Source organism: Populus nigra, chromosome 5 (genome assembly GCF_951802175.1).
Source record: "Populus nigra chromosome 5, ddPopNigr1.1, whole genome shotgun sequence".
In the NCBI taxonomy this organism is placed as follows: Eukaryota; Viridiplantae; Streptophyta; class Magnoliopsida; order Malpighiales; family Salicaceae; genus Populus; species Populus nigra.
In genome coordinates, this window is record NC_084856.1 from 17,378,995 (window position 1) to 17,398,689 (window position 19,695).

General features: G+C 31.9%; 2 protein-coding genes across 3 annotated transcripts; both read left to right on the forward strand.

Moving 5' to 3' along the window:
• The first annotated feature begins 848 nt into the window (after window positions 1–848).
• LOC133693903 (mitochondrial ATP-independent inner membrane protease subunit 1a-like) lies at window positions 849–6,968 on the forward strand. Of its 2 annotated transcripts, none has more exons than XM_062115278.1 (5): window positions 849–1,257; window positions 1,336–1,560; window positions 1,852–1,962; window positions 3,171–3,238; window positions 6,824–6,968. In XM_062115278.1, exons 1-4 carry the CDS (start codon window positions 1,132–1,134, stop codon window positions 3,222–3,224), a joined length of 516 nt encoding a protein of 171 aa, XP_061971262.1. In that variant the 5' UTR covers window positions 849–1,131; the 3' UTR covers window positions 3,225–3,238; window positions 6,824–6,968. The 2 variants fall into 2 exon arrangements, with proteins under 2 accessions (XP_061971262.1, XP_061971261.1); XM_062115277.1 differs by lacking the exon at window positions 6,824–6,968 and adding an exon at window positions 3,409–3,651.
• Window positions 6,969–15,401: 8,433 nt separating this feature from the next.
• LOC133694197 (uncharacterized) lies at window positions 15,402–19,644 on the forward strand. The gene is made up of 3 exons (XM_062115657.1): window positions 15,402–16,026; window positions 16,508–16,638; window positions 18,599–19,644. The coding sequence occupies exons 1-3, from the start codon at window positions 15,703–15,705 to the stop codon at window positions 19,371–19,373; spliced, it is 1,230 nt and encodes a 409-aa protein (XP_061971641.1). The 5' UTR covers window positions 15,402–15,702; the 3' UTR covers window positions 19,374–19,644.
• Window positions 19,645–19,695: the final 51 nt, after the last annotated feature.

The following is a 19,695-nucleotide window of genomic DNA, read 5'->3' on the forward strand; positions in this document are numbered from 1 at the left end:
GTGACATAATAAAAACTTGTCACAAAATACTAACATTATTGGAATAAAAATCTTCACCCTACAAATATCAATTTGCGAATGAGAAACATAAGAAAGATGACATGAAACCAGTTAATCTTTGATAAGTCAATTTAACTCATTAGAGAATCAAAGAATACGAGAATCTGTCTCACACAAATTAAATAGATTCGAAAGCAATAATATTATTAAGTTTTAATATTTTATCCTTACAAAGAGTATTTATACTCTTGAAAATAAAAACCTTAATGTTAATGGGTCAAATTTGTACCCAATTTAAATAAAGCTCAAACCAATTAAAATAAGGTTTAAGAATAATAAAAAACAAATAAAACAATAGTCTAAAACTATTTTCACCCTTTATTGTATATGATAGTGAAAAATATCCAAGATAAATAATTATTGAAGAATCCTCGCTGAATAAAAGCCTGATGACTTGTAAAATAAAAATTAATTTATAACTAATTAATTCTTCTTATTTGATATAAAATTCTTGTTAAATAAGCAAGCTAAAAGCTACCATATGATTTCTCGATGGCATCAAAGACTCGTTATAGTAAATGAAATTCAGAACTCTTAAAAAAATAATGTCTTTTCTGTTTTTGCATTTTATTGTTAGATTCTAGATCCAGCTTTAAATACATTATTATCTTTCGTACAGATAAATTAACAGGTCAACCATGTATCATTGAAAACGTACAAATATCTGGTTTCTATCTGAATTGAAACTGTATCTGAAATTCTCCTACAGCTTCAAATATGGATAACATAACCGAAAGCTCACCCCGGGAACATTTAAGGTAATTTTATTCTAAACAAAAAACCATACACAAACATGGTTAGAGTGACTGACATACACTTGATCCAACAGAGATGCTCTCACTTGAGTTGCCTCCTCCTATCTACATATCTAAGGTGGCCCCTCATCACTTTTTTTAAACCTTCTACTCTGTTCAAGCCCTCAGCCCATCAATCCCAAGAGAAATATCGGTCTTCCCCTCTTTCTTCCATTGTAAAAGTATACTATGTACAGATAAAGCACCAGACTTTCTCCTCCCTCTAACTCTCAAGTCTCAAATCAAAAGGAGCAATCTCTACAAAGAGAAAACAGAAATGAGCCTCAGAAATCTGAAGGAATTGACCATTATTGCCAAAGAAGCATTCAGCAAGATGTTCTTGGTAGCCAAAAGTCTATGCTTTCTCCATGTCACCAACACCCATGTCTTCACTGTTGCTTCTGTAAGTATAAATAAGCATAAAGTAGTGATTTTTATTTGTTTCGTTTTAGAATCTACGCATTGATTTGGTGTCTTTCAGCTCTATGGACCAAGTATGCTCCCTACCTTTAATCTTACTGGTGATTGGGCATTGGCTGAGAGGTTTTCACACAAGCTTGGCAAAGTGGGGGCTGGAGATATTGTTATTTTAAAATCACCTGTGGAGCCAAGAAAAATTATGACTAAAAGAGTTATAGGTGTCGAGGGTGATTCTGTTACTTATGTTGTTGAACCCAAAAACAGTGATAGAACTGAGACTATTGTGGTATGTGTTGTTTCTTTTGTTGGGTATTTATAGATTTTTCCTTCTGTTGTTAAAGCTTAGTGTGATGTCTTTTTGTTAGTGGGTTTTCAGTGGTTCTGCTGCAGCTGCTGCTGCATTTTTTTTTTGGTTGATTTTTGATGTTTGCTTAATGGGTTTTGGAGAGTGTGGTTTGGTTAGTCAATACTATTTGATGTTTTTTCTTTGCTGGATTTGTGGATTATTGCAATTTATTGTTTTAGAGATTGTTGATTGTTAGTTACAAAATGAAAAATGTTTGTTCTCTTTGATTAGGTTCCTAAGGGGCATATTTGGGTAGAGGGAGATAACATATATAACAGCAAGGATTCAAGAAACTTTGGAGCAGTTCCTTATGGCCTTCTTCGAGGGAAAATGCTTTGGAAGGTAAGCCTATTTTCTTCCTTAGCGTGCTTTTGTTGAATTTTGAGATTTGTTAATCTTTATAGTGCATATTTGTTTTTGTTTTCCTATGAGGAATGTGTGAGTTATCAGCATTAATGTTCAAACCATGTGCAAAATAACTTCTTTGACCTAGCTGGCATGAGTTGCCAATTACCATTGAGCTTTCTTGTGTCAGTTGAGTGCAATCGAGATTTTTTGTTTTTTTAGTTCAATGCTATTCAAGAAATTATGAGGGCTAGGATTAAGACAATGAACCAAAAAAAAAAAAACCCTCGAGTAATGGCTGATTTAAGGCCTAGAAGGTCCGAAAAGTGACCATTTATCTTTGTTTTCCAAGGCATAAAGGTAGACTGAAAATGATCCTGTATGTTACTCTAATGCACAATGTATTATGTGGAAAATTTCTATAATAATGCAGGTTAGTTAATCATGACCTGGGAACTTGATGAAATATTCTATAAGTAATATGAACCGATGTTGTTGTTGTTGGTAGAAACTTCTAAATTTGTTTTCCTGACCCACATGGAATAAGGAAAGCCATCTAAGATGAAGCACCATCTACTCCCAAGAGTGATTGACATGGCAGCCCAAGCAGGAGATACAGGGTTTAGTTCAGTTTTTGCTAAACATGATGTGATATTGGTTACAGCCTATATGCTGCATGACAACAAGTCATTCCTAGACTGTCTCAGTAATCTTCACAAAGAAATTTACGTTTTATTGACTTAAATGGTGTTGAACTGTGGAGAAAAATGCATTATATCAAACCATGGTTGAATTTATCGCTTTCTAGCCTGACCTTCTCAAGCAGTCCGCCCTAGGCAATAGGCATTGTGATGTAAAAAGTATGCAGTAGTTGATATCTAGTGAAATCATCAGTGTGAACTCTGTGGATTAAGATAAATTCATCTTTAACTAGTTGCAATAACGAAGTGGTGTGAATGGAATGATTATCAAGGCTCAGGTTGACTTCATAAGCAGCTGGATCACCGATTCACGTGCTCTATCACTATTTTACATATTATGATCCACTGATTGTGATAGGAAATGGACCAAGTATACTCTTATTCGGAGCTGACAGCTATGAATTTATGTTCCTTTTGCAACTGCTGGACAATCATTTTTCATAAAGGCTTATCTCCTTGCACTAAATTTCATGGTTTTTTTTTTTTCTTTCATTTTGTTTCTAGATATGGCCACCTAAAGATTTTGGATATATTGGAAAAAAGGAGCAAAACAGCTGAACAAATGTCGCTAGGTAAGTGTTTTTAGGGCACACAATTACTGTCTCCATTTTCCTTTTCTCCCCATTTTATATTGTAATGTCTTTGATCTTTCTCAAAGTTTGATTTTAGTGGTCCGCTGAGATCAAGTATGAGTGAATAAAATGAAACCTCATTTTCTTCTAATCAGTCTCAATACATGCAGGTGCCAGGCACCCAATAGCAAGGTTCAAGATTGATTTTGATGCATTTTAAATTGAAAAATATTTCAAAAAAGTACAATGCATCACAATGCTAAATTCCATAGTTACGAAACCTAGTCCGGCCTGAATGGTTGACTTGAGACTCAGGGCCTTGACCGTGTGTAAACTCACAAAAACTCGCTTACAATTGGCCCTGAATAACTATAATGGTTTATATTCATATAAATTGTTTTTTAATTTTTTTACGTGAGATAACTGTACTATACTTCATAATTTTTTATAGTTTATATTCACATGCATTGCTTCTTAATATTTCAATATATGATAACTATATATAGCTATATCCGTATGCATTATTTCTTAAATTTTTAATATGTGATAATTATATATAGCTATATTCACATGCATTATTTCTAACTCTTCAATGTAGGATAATTTTATCATACTCCATGCCTCATATTTTCTTTATAGCTTGTATCTGAATGTATTATTTCAAAACTTTTTAATGTGGGATATTAAAACCTTAAACATAATTTTTTTTAAAATTTTTCTGGTTAATCCAATTTAATCCATGTGACTTGGAATCTAATACTTTAACTGGATTTAATAACTATTATAAACACAAAGTCTCACTCTCAGCTGTCATAATTCAAGGCTCATATATGTTTTGGGCATAACCTATTGTCTTGTTGCGTAGGGCCTTTGTCCCCGTTTTGAACACCCTAAAGAAAAAAAAAAGCACCAAATTGGTGAAAGCAACCGAGTTTTGTGTTCCCCTTATTTCTGCCTGCTCTATGCTCTATGCTCTATTTTTATCATTTCAAAATAAATCGGGCTAATCCAGCAAAAAAAACCCCGGGAACTATAATCTGTGTTTTGATCGACACCCCCATGAGACCCTTTTTTTTGTTTTTTGGATTCCGATACTTGAAACATGAACAACTATCCATCAAATTGGTTCCAGACATATCCGTTAAATGACATGTAGGAATCACATGTTTTGTTACCACCCATCAAAAATCATTAAAAACTGAATATTTGAAGTTTGGTGATTCTTGTCTCTGATTATTCTCTCATAAAGAAAGAAAAATGATTCCAAGATTTTAGTGATGATGCACTGATTATTAAATGACAATTTAGCTACCATGTATGATAACCTGTGATTCTTACTTGGAAAATTTAGGGTTTTCTTCACAGAAATTTCTCACTGAACAAAAGCTTCAATCTGCGCCAGCGTACTCGATCTTCCTCCATTTTTCCGTTCGAAAAGGACTGTCAAGTGTCTAGGAGTTTACTCTACTTGCTATTCTTATTTAGTTTGGATTTGATACAAATAAAATGGATAGAAAAAAGCCTATATCTACAAAAAAAAAATTCCCCAAAAATAAGTTCAAAAAACATTTTTTTTTTATTAACGTGCGTGCACCTCGACTAATCTCGCGGGCCCAGAAGTTAACGACCATGTAAGTCTCTAGTGGATGTAAGCCTTTAGTGGCCATCATATTAGCAACCACATGACTCGAACCTGAGACTACATGGGGAGCGAATCTCTTAATCTTAAACTCTTGCCATTGAGCCATTTACTAGATGGTTTTAAAAAAACACTTCTTGAACTTAGGCTTGGTACTCTAAACTGAATATGTAGTTGGAGGAAAAAAAAAAAAAAAAAACTCGAGTATAGTAGCCTAAACTCATATTTGACCAAATGCATAAGTTTAATATCTAATGTTAGGATGGGCTTGCACCCATCTGGAAGTATGCCTAATGTTAGGTCTATGCCCGGCACACTAGCTGTTGGGCATGCACCCCACCACCTTAGGTGATAGCGTGCACCTAACACTTGGTTGGGTGTGCTGCCCAACATATGTGCTAGGAATGCACATTCTTGGGCTCGTACGCGTGCCCCGAGCCCAACGTGCTCGGGATCAAGTGTACACTTCATGCCCAACATGCCTAGATCCAGGCAACACGCCTGGACCCAGTCATCATTTATAATGGATTCGAGCATCTTGCTTAAACCCAACACTCGTCAGAAAATTTTTCTAAGATCTCACGCAAGTCCCTCAATGTTTTTCACTGATATTATATATATTATTTTGAGTATAATACAACTCAAAATATTATAAAGGTGAAGTTACACTTTAACATCTTCTCTCAACAACAATACAAGATTCATGAGCTATAAATATATCATGAATCCTTCAAGCCAAAAGTAATATTTTTAGTATATATTTTTTTAGAGCTTATCTCTCTAAAATATTATTGTACTTTTTCTCTATATAAATTTGTTAACTTTACCTTTAGAGAATCCTCACGTCCATTAAAAAGAATCTTTTGCAGGTACCAGTTACCATTCACTTGGCTTACTAGAAACTACCTACTACTACTACAATTATTGGTCACCACAATTACTAACCCTTTGGACTTTTCATATTAAGTTACCAAACACTTTAACTATAAAGAATGAATCAGATTGTTTAAACTAAAAAATCAACTAATTATTTAATATATTAACCTTATTCCTAATCATATTGGATTCTATAACTTATCACAATTCCTAGCATGCAGATCTTAAGATTATCTAGTAGCTAGGGATAGTGAATAAAAAGTATGCATCGATTAGTTGACATCTATCAAGATCACAAGTCTAAGCTCCGGAGATTTGACTTTCATGAAATTGTTGATGAAAATAGCCCTGTAGTTAACAAATAACCAACTCAGGAATTGACTTCACGAGCAGTTGGACCACTACCTAATTCAGATGTTCTCCCAATAACTTAAGACATTATGATCCACTAGTTGTGATGGGAAATGGAGCTAACATACTCTCAAATTAGTGAGAGATTCTCCCTAAATTATTTATCGAAGAACTTCAGCTATTGGCAACATGTATGGTCAGCCATGTGTGTGTTGCATTTTATCTAGTTAATTTTGTTTAGAAATGAAATCCTATTGATCATTGCAATCAAGTCTTTTCTCGTCGGCATGGATCTGAGTAAACCTCTATGCTAAGAATGAACATGTTTGGCAAAAACTTAATTGCTAGAAAGACTTCTCACGCCATGCCTACAGCCTTGGCTTCTGAAAAGAAACAGGTTGCAATTTTGAAACTGAGAGAGAGGCAAGCAAGGATTCAACAAGATAAATTCACTTGGTGGGATGAAAGAAGTAGAGAGGCTATTATGACAAGAACATTGACCGCTCTATGCTAACCTAGGAACTCGTGTCTATACACGCATAGGTCATAGAATAACTTGAAAATGCCATACCACCAGACCAGCTACCGTATTGAAAACTGGTTAACATGCAGCAGCTAGCGTCTTCATTCTTTGGTCAAATTTACTAGCACTCACAACCATCTTCATTCTATTATCGGGCCATCATTTATGATTCTTCATTCCTTTTCTTCACTTGCAGGTTGCATGCCTCGGTACTAGTTTAAAGATGGTATCACCCATCGCTTTGAAGAGTGTAATGTATCTTATAGATCTTGTAATCGGCATGGATGTCTTGCTCTTTTTTCAGTGAATATAAAAATACACTGAGTCTTGGTATACGTAAATGATTGACTTTTTGTGTGGATTGACAAACTTCATTTCAAAGCCTAATAGAAAATGGCATGTTAGTGGACAGTAGGACTAAAATACAAGTTATCAGACTCTGTTTGGCATGCATCTATGTAATATATTAATCGAGAAACCTTTAGAAGCTCAAGAATAATTGTAGGCATAAACCTCCTTTTCTTGTGATTTTAAAATAAAATTATAATTATAATGAAAGATGGTAAAAAGATTCGGTTTTAATCCAATACATATTAGAATTGATTAAACCAATGAATAGGAATTGTTTTGTTTAATAAACAGAAACTATTTTAAGTAATTCATGATAAAATTACAGAACATACAAGTTTGGATTATAAGCTTCTAAACACACACACACACATTTATTACAGCAAACATATTTTCATCACAACTATAATAATAGAATTTTAGCATGCATATTGGACATATATTCAAACTTATAATTGATTTCAAAATAGTAAGTGAGTCACTACCTCAATTAGTAATAATCAAGTGATAAGGAATCAATTAGGAGGAGATGACATCCCTGATTTAAATCCTACCACTTGCATTTCTCAATCTACATGTAAGTGTGTGATTGATTGAGGACCTCGAGTTGATAGATTTCCCCCCGTGTTTTGACTCTTGAAAGTGACCGCCCGCTCGTGAATCGCGTTCAGGAGTGCGTCTATGATATAAAAAAAAAGGCTGGTTTCAAAACAAAGTCTTAGCATGCACTAATAATATAAAATATTTATGTTTAAAATAAAAATTAAAAAAGGATACTTACTTGTGAAACACTTTAAAATAATAAAGTTTTTTTATTGTTATCAAAGATAGATATTTTGTCCTTAAGTTTTTATTGCTCCTCACTTTGTGCAATTGAAATATTTGCAATAAGTCTCTCAAGATTTCAACAACATTATCTTGTTTAGATGCACTTCTAAATAAGGTCTATGAACCAAAGTCAATGGACTCAATTATCTCTAAAAAAAGAAGAAGCTAATATAAGCTTTAGATTTGAGAAAAAATCAAAATTTAAAATGAGAAGAAAAACACTAAAAATGAGGTGAAAAAAGTGTATAAAATTTAAAAAATATTGTTTTAAACTCTTCATTCACTCCCTTTTTATATTGGATTTTAGAAGCTAAAAAGATAAATAATAATAATAATTAATTCTAGTAACAACCAAAACTAATTTCCACTATTATCAACTTTTATTAACCGCCACAAATCCTAAATTAAACCTAAGTGTTTTGGCTATAAATATGATTTTTTTGAGCTGAGTTATAGAAAATGTTTATGGAAGAGACTATTTAGGTTCTAACATTTATAGGTTTGACAAAGCAAAACATGGCTCGATAAAAATAATTATTCATGGGCCAAAGAATTATAAACCTAGATCCAAGCCCAGAATTATATAGGTTGGTAAAAAAAAAATCTTTTATGGCCCAAAAATTATTTTATAAAAAACCCCAACCTATGCCCGACCTAAAACTTGAGTTGGGTCGACACATATATGTATTAGTTTAAGATCAAAATCCATTTTGCTTAGGACCTCTCCCTTCTAAAAGCTTGGGTGCTTTTTGGACTGAATATTAACTCTTCACCTTCCCATTAAATAAGCCACAAGAAAAAAATTGTTTCTTTCCAATACATGATGGAGTTTTTATAGAGTTTAGGGTTTCATCAAAACATGCCAATCAGGTCTTGGGGTTTTCAATTATCTAAGTATGGTTTTTATAAGCTTTAAGACTATTTTTTTTGATAAATTATACACAAGCTCTCTCGATAAATCTTTAGTTAGCTTCGTATGTGATGTGATAAACCTCGGTGATATTGACTTTAACAATCCTTTTCTTAGGGTTTTCTTGTTCGCCTTTATTTCTATAATCCATAGCTAGGTTCCTACTCTTGTTGCTAATAAAACTTTTACCATTGGATTTTCGACAATTCCTTCTTCTTTTTTATAGCAAGCTTCTTCTTTCGATATTTATTATGAAACTTTGTCACTGATTTCATAATGTTTGCTTTTGAGGCACCGAAAGAGTTTGATCTTCTTTTGAAAAACTTATTGTCATCTTTTACCTCTAACCTTAAAATAAGATCTCAATTATCATATATTTTCACTTATGCTGAAGGTAGTTCTTAAATCTTTTCCAAGATGCTGAATTTTTTTTAATGAGTGCAACCATTTAGAAGGATTCATTTGGAGACATGCCTTCATGTATTTCATGTAAATGAGCTAAAAATCTTGAATTTAACTCCTAACAATTCTTGAATCAATCATTTTAAAATTTAGAAATTTGTTGACTATGAATTTCCTTGTACTGACATCTTTAGCCTTGTATTTCTTGTCTAAAGCTTATCACAGTGTCTTTGCACTCTTGATTGAATTATACACATCATAAAGTGTATTATCCAACTCATTTAAGATATAGTTCTTGCACATTAAATCGTTATGATTCTAAATATCTACAATTGTCACAGTAGTGAAGGCAAATTCATCATCTAATAAATTTGTCATTTTTTAAGTCAAGAACTTTGTCGAGTTTAAAGTGGTAATTTAAAATAAGATCTTTTGCTACCATCTCTTAAAGTTCACTCCATTGAACTTTTAAGTTTTCTTACCATGCATCAAAAAAGATGATGGTAGAATCCTCACTATCGAAATAGTACTTGTCGAATCATAATTAGTTGAGACAACCAAATCTTGAGTAGAATACATGATATAATCTATATAAAAAAATACTCAATAATATTTATAAATAATTATTTCAGTTCCATAATAAGCAAGTAATATAAAATCAAACTTGAAATAGAGCAACTTAATAAACAAGAAATATTTAAACTATGTGAGATAAAAATTCAATACTTTATTTATTTTAAAGACATCATATTAAACATGCATTATATCAAAATAATATGTTTAATGCGTACCAACAAGTTCACAAAACATGTATAAACTCCAAATAATTTCTTAAAGATTAATTTTAAAATATGTTTAACATTTATCAAAGCATTTGATAAGATTATAACAAGAATGAAAAAAAAATCATATACAAAAGAAAAAAAATACATGCATAACTAAAAAATTAACATGTAAGAATAAAGCCTTAAGATTATAAGATTGTAATCAAAAAAATATTAAAAACAAAGAATGATACTTACTTGTTGAAACACTTTAAAATAATAAAAATTTTATTGTTGTCAATGATGAGATATTTATCCTTAAGATTTCATTACTCCTCATTTGATGCAATTGAGATGTTTTCAATAAGTCTACCAAGATTTCAACAACACTTTATTTAGATGCATTTCTAAACAAGATCTATGAATCAAAGTTAATGGACTCAATTATCTCTCAACAAAATGAATGTAAGCTCTATATTTGAAAGAAAAAACAAAGCTTAAAGTGAAAAGAAAAATACTAAAAATGATGTGAGGAAGAATTTTAAAATCTTGAAAAGTTCTAAACTTTTTCTTTACTCTCCTTTTATAGTGGATTTTAAAAGATAAAAATATAAAAAGTCCATTCTAGTAATGACCATAATTAATTCTCACTATTATAAATTTTTATTAACCATCATAAATCATGAATTAAACATGAAAGTTTTGGCCATAAATTTGATTTTTTTTAGATAAAAAACTGTTTAGGTTCTAACATTAATGGGTTGGACTAGACAAAATATGGGTTAAAAAAAATAATTATTTATGAGCCAAAGAATTATAAACTCAAATTCAAAAGCCCACAATTATATAGGTGGGCAAAAAATATTTTTTATGGTCTAAAAAATTATTTTATAATAAATTCAAATCCAAGCTCAGGCCCGACCTAAGTCGGGTTTGCGTGTGCATATGAATTTAAGCCTAAAACCTATATGAATTTAAGCCTAAAACCTATATTTCTTAGGACCTCCTCCCTTTAAAGTTTAGATGCCTTTAGAACTTTGTATTAACTCTTCGCCTTCCGGCTAAAAAAGTCAAAAGAAAAACTTGTCAGTGTAAGATATAATTTTTAAAGAGTTTTGAGTTCTACCAAAACATGTCAACTAATAATTGTTTGAGATTATTTTTTTATTCATCTATAATTTATTTAAATCATGTTAATATTTAATGTTAAAAAGCTTATATTAAAAATTAAATTTTAATAAAGTTATAATCTCAAAAGTAAATAAATCTCACTTTTAACTTCTTGTCAAATTTATAGTCGTATGTTTTGTAACAAAATTTTCAACATTATTAACCTTTAATATAATAAAACGTGAAACAATGAAAAAGTACAGTTTATTAACAGGCATCTAAAAGACATAATCTTTTATATATTTGTTTTTTTTTAAATCATAGTGGTAATTATTGGTGGGGCTATTTTTGCCACTATATCTATAATCATATGATAATTGACTATTTTTTTTATTTTACTAAAATTCAAATTTAAAAGAATATTAATATATATATATATATAGTTTTTTTAAAAAAACAATTGATTGAAAATAGATTTAATCTTAATATAAAAACTAATCGAAAATATTATTAAAAGGTATGGGATTTAGCTAATATATATGAATCTTGTGTAGATTCCAATTGCTCATAGAAATTATTGAAGCCATTTCATAATTAATGTTCAAAATTAATTATTCCTGTAAGTTTGATAGAATTTTAATATATTGTTTTCAATTTTCAAAATTATTAAAATCATGTCAATTTAAATAGATGAAATATCAAATAATTTACAAGTAATATCAATCAGTTGAAATCATTTTTCACACTGGAACACCATTCCATTTACTAAACTAAACCAAAGCAAACCTTTTTCTATGTGCTGGTCAAAGCTAAGTCAAAGCACGCGTTATAAAAACACGCCTTAGTCGGTTGTCATCAAAAAGTTAAACTAAAAGACAATATAGTATTCAACTAGATCTAGATTTGTGGCTTTTGTTTTACATAATAAAAATATTAAAAAAAAAAAAACCTGATATCTAAGCCATTATACCCATTGGTACTTTAAATAACATAAATAAAAATTATAATAAATAATAACACAAAAAAGTTTAAGAACTCTGACGTAATCTCATTTGGAATATAAAAATCTAATGTATAAGGGTGAAAAAAAAAAACATAGAAAACTCAATTAAATTGTGTTAACTTATAAATTATGTTATAATGATAATATGATTGAGATAACCCTATAGAAATAAAAATATAAAAAATAAAAGGAAAGAAAAGGGAAAAAAAAAGCACGAAGATCAATTGTCAATGTATCAAATATTGAATGATAAGATTGAAATAAATAAATTAAAAAAAAAACTAAAGTCAATCTATGTTAACCTTTGGTACCAGCGACCTTGGTCATGAATCAAAGATTAACCCTAAAGAAGTTAAACTGAAAAAAAAAAAACAAAGCAAAACTCTAAAAAAAATAAAAAAAAAACATCAGGTTTTTTTTTAAAACTAAGCAAACCGAGCAAATCTTATAAGTTTGGTTTAATCTCTAAATCTCGAACCAGTTAAATCCTAGATCCGGGTTAAATCAAAAAACTTAATTCACAACCAATTTAATTTTGAATGATAAAATCATGAAAAAATATATAAATAAAACATACGGGGATCAAATTTGATAAAAAAAAAACTATTAAGGATGAAAATGTAAAAAAATCTAAAAAATGATCTCAAACAAACAAATACCAATAAAAAGAATGGAAACTAAATTTGAAAGATAAAAAAATAAAAATGAAAGTGTAAAATTGAAAAATATTTGTAAGTTTATGATGGAAGTGTGTTTACAATTTTTCTAAAAACAATATGACTCAAGCCATAGACACAACTGGGAAAAAAAAGTAATATATGGACAAACAAACAAAAAAAAGGAAATGACAAGAAATACACAGTTAAAAATCATATAAAAGGCAGATAAAGAAAAAAAACAAAGCTTAATCACTAATGATATAAATGATAAATGATAAAACTGGAAAAAAAAACATTATCTTTAAATAAGGAAAAAAGAATGAAAAAAACTTTGGCGAACCTTCTAACATCACTAACAAAAGGTCATTAACAACACCAACTTTAATCTTCATTGAATACAACTTGTTGAGGTTAAGGGTTGAGAGGATATACAAGCATTACTTATCATACTTATTATGCAAGTATTTGAATAATTATTAACAAATATCAATATTGTTAGATTTAAAATTAAAAGTGAAGTATATTTTCTAGAATAACATGTGTTGCATCACTACTGATGCCACTTCTAGAATAACTAGTGCCATTTCAACCATGACTTGTGCCATTTTTGCCACCTTTTCCACCATTGCTATTTCTACCATAATTTGTGCTAGCTCTTCCTTCATTGACACCTTTTCCATTACTAGCTCCTCTCTTACATTTAGCTCCTTCTTCATCTTTGGTTTTTATATTTACACTAGATTAAACATTAACTTATTCAACACTATCTCTTTCGCAAGTTATCAAGTTATAGCCAAATAGCTTGTAGACATTAAATCTAATTGTCGAAGACCTTTTCCTTAAGGTCCTAGGTTACTATTCTCCTTAATCTCTTATTCTATTATATCTTGCTTAACCCACACACCTCCTTTAAGGATGGAGGTAAAACAATCACCTCTCTTATGTGTGGATCAAAATCAACCTTTGATAATGGGTGTATTACCTCACTCTTTTGTGATGCATACAAGAAATGTCATGTAGACATGGAATATAGTTAATTTTCATTCACCATAAGAGCAATGTCTCTTCTATAAATTAATAAAAAGTCTAGTTTACCCTTTGAATACTTGGTATTCATTAGCACTCGGTGGAATCACTCTTATATTTCATGATTTTTTCATAGCTTTATCAAGCATGTTCCTAGTAAAAAGAGTGGTTTTTGTCTCCAAACATACAATTATAACAAACCTATCATGGAATCTAGACAAGAGCTCCAACCTAATCTTCTTTAGTGACATCATAATTGATATAATTCTATATTTGTCTATCTAATTGTTAAATAACTCAGCCAAATTATTTGTTACATTTTCAGCTTTCACTCCAATGTTCTACAAATATCTTGTCCATGTCTCAAAAAGGATTTCTTTAACCAATTCAAAGCTCTATTATTGACATCACAAATCTTGTTTATTGACATCACCAATCTTGTTTATGTGGTTGTAGTAGTTGAGGTATGTATAGGATTTAGATGCATTCTAGAATCTAATCATAACCTATGAAATCCCTTCTTTAAACTAACATAAATATGCCTTTACATAGTATATATGTATTGCATTAGGAAAAATCTTTGGAGTACTTCTAGGTGGACTTTATAAAAAATATTAAATACATAAAAATATAAGCAAATATAGAGTTCATAAAAAATATAAAGTTCATCATATCTCTTGTCTATTAGACATTTATGTATAATGGCTTGTGGTTAATTTTGGATTTGATGGAACCATACAAAGTATATAAAAACCATCTTTAAGTGTCACTGTTTTTGATTTCCACCACAATATATGTAAATAGAAATAATCTATCGTTTGCATTTAATGCAATTGTTGCTAATAACACTCCTTCATACAAACCCTTCAAATGGCAACCATTACCTGATGTATTTTTCATAAAAAATCATTATTAATGATGTCAATTCATCCATCCATCCATCATCATCATTTGTATTCACAAATTCAAACTTTCTTGTCTTGTGATGGAATAGAATTATCATTTATATTATTATCATCACTATCATACTCGTTTTCATCAATATAACACTCTAAACTAACACTATCAACATCTATATCGGTACTGTCATCATCTTCACCTATAGTATATATACTAATTAAAAGAATTATTTTATTATCATCATCATCATCATCATTATTATCATTATCATCATAAACATGAAAATACTTAATATCACGAGACCTACTATTATATTTACCTAAGTATTATTCAATTTGAAAATATAAAAAATTATCTTTCATATATGCATCAATATACATGTAAAATTCTTCTTCATCTTCATGCAAAGACAACGTTTTTAAATGTAAAAGCATCATAAAAAAACCTCGATTGTCTCTATGATCTTGAATTTGAAAAGTCAATATTGAAAACTTGTTTGCAAATGAAAAGTATATCTGTGTATAACATAAAGCCAGAATCATGGTCTCACTGCAATGTAGCTAGATAAAATTTGATATTTGATCTCCTACAAAGAGAAGATTTTGTTTTGATTTGTGTTTAATTTATATTTGTGGAGAGGGAGAGAAGAAAATCGAAATATATGTACAGTATGATGAATTGATTTGTCGTTTGGGTCATACTATATAGAAGAGTATTTTTTATTTTTTTCATCAAAATTAAATACTGTATTGACCTAATATATTAAATATTAAATGTGAGAAGGGGGCAGAGTAATTTTTCCCAAGCATAAATTAATTTTATATCCTTAAGAAAGAAGAGGTCTGTATTTGGATAGAGCTCCAGTCCAAGAATTAGGAATCCTAGCTAACTAAACCTGTTCCTTTCTCCCTGGAAAACCGCTAGAGTTACAGAGAAAAAGAGAAATCAACAGCACATCACATTCACACCCTCATCCTTCACGCGAATCTCACACGCATCCCTTTCTTCTCTCTCTCTCCCCCTGACTAAGTATTCTTTAATGTTTCTCATCTGAGTTCAATTCAATCATCCTCGACTCGATCAATCAAACTGTCAACCAATCTGATCTGATTATTTTTTTGGGATATGATGAAGATGCGGATGGAAAGTAACGGCGGCAGTCATCGCCTTCACCATCACATTAATCAGAATCAGAATCTCAAGTACGGTCAGTTTTCTAATCACGAGGATGAGATAGATCATCAAGTTTTTGATCTCTTTAGTAATTGTAATAGCAGAAGTAATGGTAAAGGGAAGAATCGGTTTACAATGCCGTCGCCATCATCAACTACAACAGCAACGACGATGTTGTCTGCTTCTACCTCTTCAAATAGTGGCGTTGGATTCATTGAACATCCGGTTTCGAAGCTGGATACACTTGCCGGCGTTGCTATTAAATACGGCGTTGAGGTTTTTTCTTTTTTTACTTAATTGATTGGTTTTTTCCTTCATACATCAATGGGTTATTTTTATTTTGATCTGGGTTCTGTGCAAAATGTGATTTTTTTTCCCTGTTAATCAAGGTTTAATTAATATTTTTCATTACAAAAAATAGAAGGGAGGAGGGGAGGTAGCTGTGGGATAATCAGTTTGGTTTGTTTAGAATTGCAGAATAATCAGTTTCATCACTGCCAAAACTTACCTTTACTGACCAATCGATTATGTTTGGAATTAAGTTTCTTTTGTGTTGCCGTTTTCGGGTTATCTATATACATGTGTGTGTGTGTGTGTGTGTGTGTGTGTGTGTGTGTATTGAGTTTTTGGGTGTTAAAATGTTGCTCACGATTTCACAACAGTATATTGCTACATTTGTTTTTTGCCTTCAGAGAACTTTTAACTAGATGGCAACGAAGTTAATATTGTTTTGGCTTGTTTGTGACTAATTATTTAGGTTGCTGACATAAAAAAGATGAATAGCTTGGTTACGGATCTTCAAATGTTTGCTCTCAAGTCACTCCAGATTCCACTTCCTGGAAGGCATCAACCCTCATCTTTCTTATCGAATGGTTCTGACGTTCCAGGGTATGTATTTGTTCCTTTTGAACCTGTGTCTGTTCTAAATTTCCGTTTCTGGTTCATTTGAATTTCCCCATCATTATGTGTGCAAAAAACATGTGGGCTCTTATTTCTCAACTTACCTTCATTTGAACCTTCTTTTCCTATTACACTAGCATGACTCTCCAAATTGCTAAAACAAGGTATTTAAAAGTGTAGAAAGTGTGTGATCCTTATACTGGTTAGTACAACTAGAAAGCTCAAGCCTATTTTTCTGGCTCACCCCATTGCAGTCCTAACCAACCAGCCTAGAGATTCATTTGAACTTCTTATGATGCGTTGGTAAAATTTTAGTGCCACATAGTTTGCAAAGCACAACTGAAAGTCTTAGGCAGGTTTAATTCTTGAGAGTCGGACCATTTCATTAAAAAATTGCCTTTTCAGATTACCCTCCAAGGACCTTGCTTGGATGAAACTATGACTGTGCAGAGGCCTTCATCTATAGATTGGCCACGATTCATGTGGACTTTCGAAGTATACATGCTCAAGAGGATATGAAGTAAGAATCTAGAATTTGATAACTTACATTAGCAAAAATGGTGATGTGGTATTGCTGATGGTGATACAGTAACTTACATTTTGGGCGGTAGGAGAGATGCAAGAGTTTTTATTCTTGTGGCACGTGGCAGTTGTGGCATTTAAAGGAACTGGTCTTGAAAGATGTGGCTCTACTTGTTAGGTTTCTTGCAGTAAGTGTCACTGGGAAGAATCTGCAGTGCCAGGCTAGGATCTAGGTGTGTTCTGTGCTGCCGTAACCGGTGGGAAAAGATGGAAAAAGGGATGGTGGGTGATCTGGGGAGCATTTTCAGATCTTTTCGCTACTCCCTGCTGTATCTTCGAATTAAATCCAATTCAATAGTAAGATAATGAAATACTTGAATTGCAGATTTCAAATCTGTTCTGATTGAATTGGATTCAAATCATATCAGAGAAAGCAAAGGATCGAATATGGAAAAAAGAAGAGACAAATATAAGATTTAGGGGGGGAGGAAATGCATGTGAGATTCACATGAGAAAGGGAGGATGCAATGTGGTCTGGTGGTGTCATTTCCTCTTGGTTTCATGGAAAACTGAATAAGATTTGTCTTCTCTTTTGTTTTATCTTGGTAATCCTATTTTGATGGATAAAATGATTTGCCTTCCGTGACTATAATTCATTAGATGAATTACAAATATTTAGTCTTGGCTAGCATAGTAAAAATAATTAGCTCAAGTCAAAATTATTGAACAGGGGATGTAATTTAGATCTAGTATAGCAAAAATAATTAGCTTAAGTCAAAATTGTAACTGTCTTGTAGTATGGATAACTGAACATAAATAGTAATAGCAGGTTAATGTATCATTGGTATCACCTTTGCAGCCTTGTTCCCAAAAGCTCTGCCAGGTTTCTCCCCTTTCAGTTAAGCTGTTGTGCTGGGTGTCACTCGCAGTTTTACTATTTGCATCATCCATGAACCATCATTATTTTGAATCCTTCAAATTCATATACCTTCATCCGACATATATGACACCTTTTATCCCTTATTTTCATGAGATTTCACATTTCATATATTTGCCATGAAGTCTGATGTTTTTTGGGGTATGAGAACAAAACCTATTTGACAAAATGGATGTCATCCTATCATCAAACATTGATTTAGTATCAACACCACACAACTGCTAGAAAATTTTCTAAAACTGATTGAAATACTGGTAAGAATCCTAGCCTATTCCAGATTAGTTTGATTAAGTGAAGTGATGTAGTTGGTCGTTCTAGATGGTTTTTAAATTTGAGCAGAAAATGCACTTACAGTTGAAACCTGATAGCATTCAGTGTTCCATTTGATTTGCTGAAAACTGTGTTAACATTGAGAATCTTTTGGGGTGGATCACAGCCCCAAGTTCAGCCTAAAATCTACAAATTATGACACTTTTAACTTTTTTGCAGACAGAACAGTTATGAACGGACCCCACCACGTGGTCTGCAGTCCGATCTCTTTGATTCATTTCAATCTTTGAAGCCTAAGTCTTCACGGTGGAAGGTTTCTCCAGCTATGAGCTCTTTACAAGGTTACTATGGGCTTAAGCCAAAAGATCAAAAGAAGATACCTGAAGGTTTTGAGATGGCGGTCTACAGGAACGGACATTCTCATCATCCGGAAGGTGGTCCATATCTTAAACCATCACCAGCTTCCCATCCGCCTCTGAGCCTCCATCGGAAAACTAAAAGCTTGGCTAATGGGTTCCTTGATGAGAAAAATGGACTGGTTGACAAATTATACCTTGATGAAGTGAAGGAAGGCGAGTCTGAGAAATTGGTGAGAAGGCGTCAGAAATCAGAAGCTGATTTCACTTCCATTTACACTGACTTGCTGATTAGAGAGGAAAGCACCGGGCCTGCTTTCTCGACAATCACTGGAAAGGGCTTGGCTCTGAGACCTAAAGCGGGAAATCGGACCACAACAGATGTTGATGCAGGTGGTTTGACCTCTGCTCAAACGGGTCCAGGAGATTTGGCTGATGGATTTCTCGTAGTAAGGAAGTCATCAAGCGCAACTAGTCTGAATGATCATGACAACATTAGTTCTTCCATGTGGCCAACATCAAAGTGGAATTTGAAGCCAGATTTACAGGCCTTATCCGCTGCAGCCATAACGAGACCAATCTTTGATGGATTGCCAAAACCAATAACGGGTAGGAAAAACAAAACGGCACTTGATTAGTTTAGCATCCGATATCATATTCAATTAACTCGTTGATGATCCAACATTTTGTCTGCTGAGTAGCTCTTGAAGGTAAATAGAAAGAGATGTGACAGGAAAAAAAAAATCAAGTAAGATAATACGTTTTTGTTAGTTTATGTTACCAAGAACTGTTAATACATATAATTGTACCCCTAATTTATTATGTTTACTTTGGTGAGAACAATTAAGTCCACCCTTGTGTATTAGAAAAAAAATGGATTTGATAATAGAGCATCAATACCTTTTGTCATTTATTTATCTTAAATAGAAGATGACAATCCCGTCAATACCTCTTGTCAGA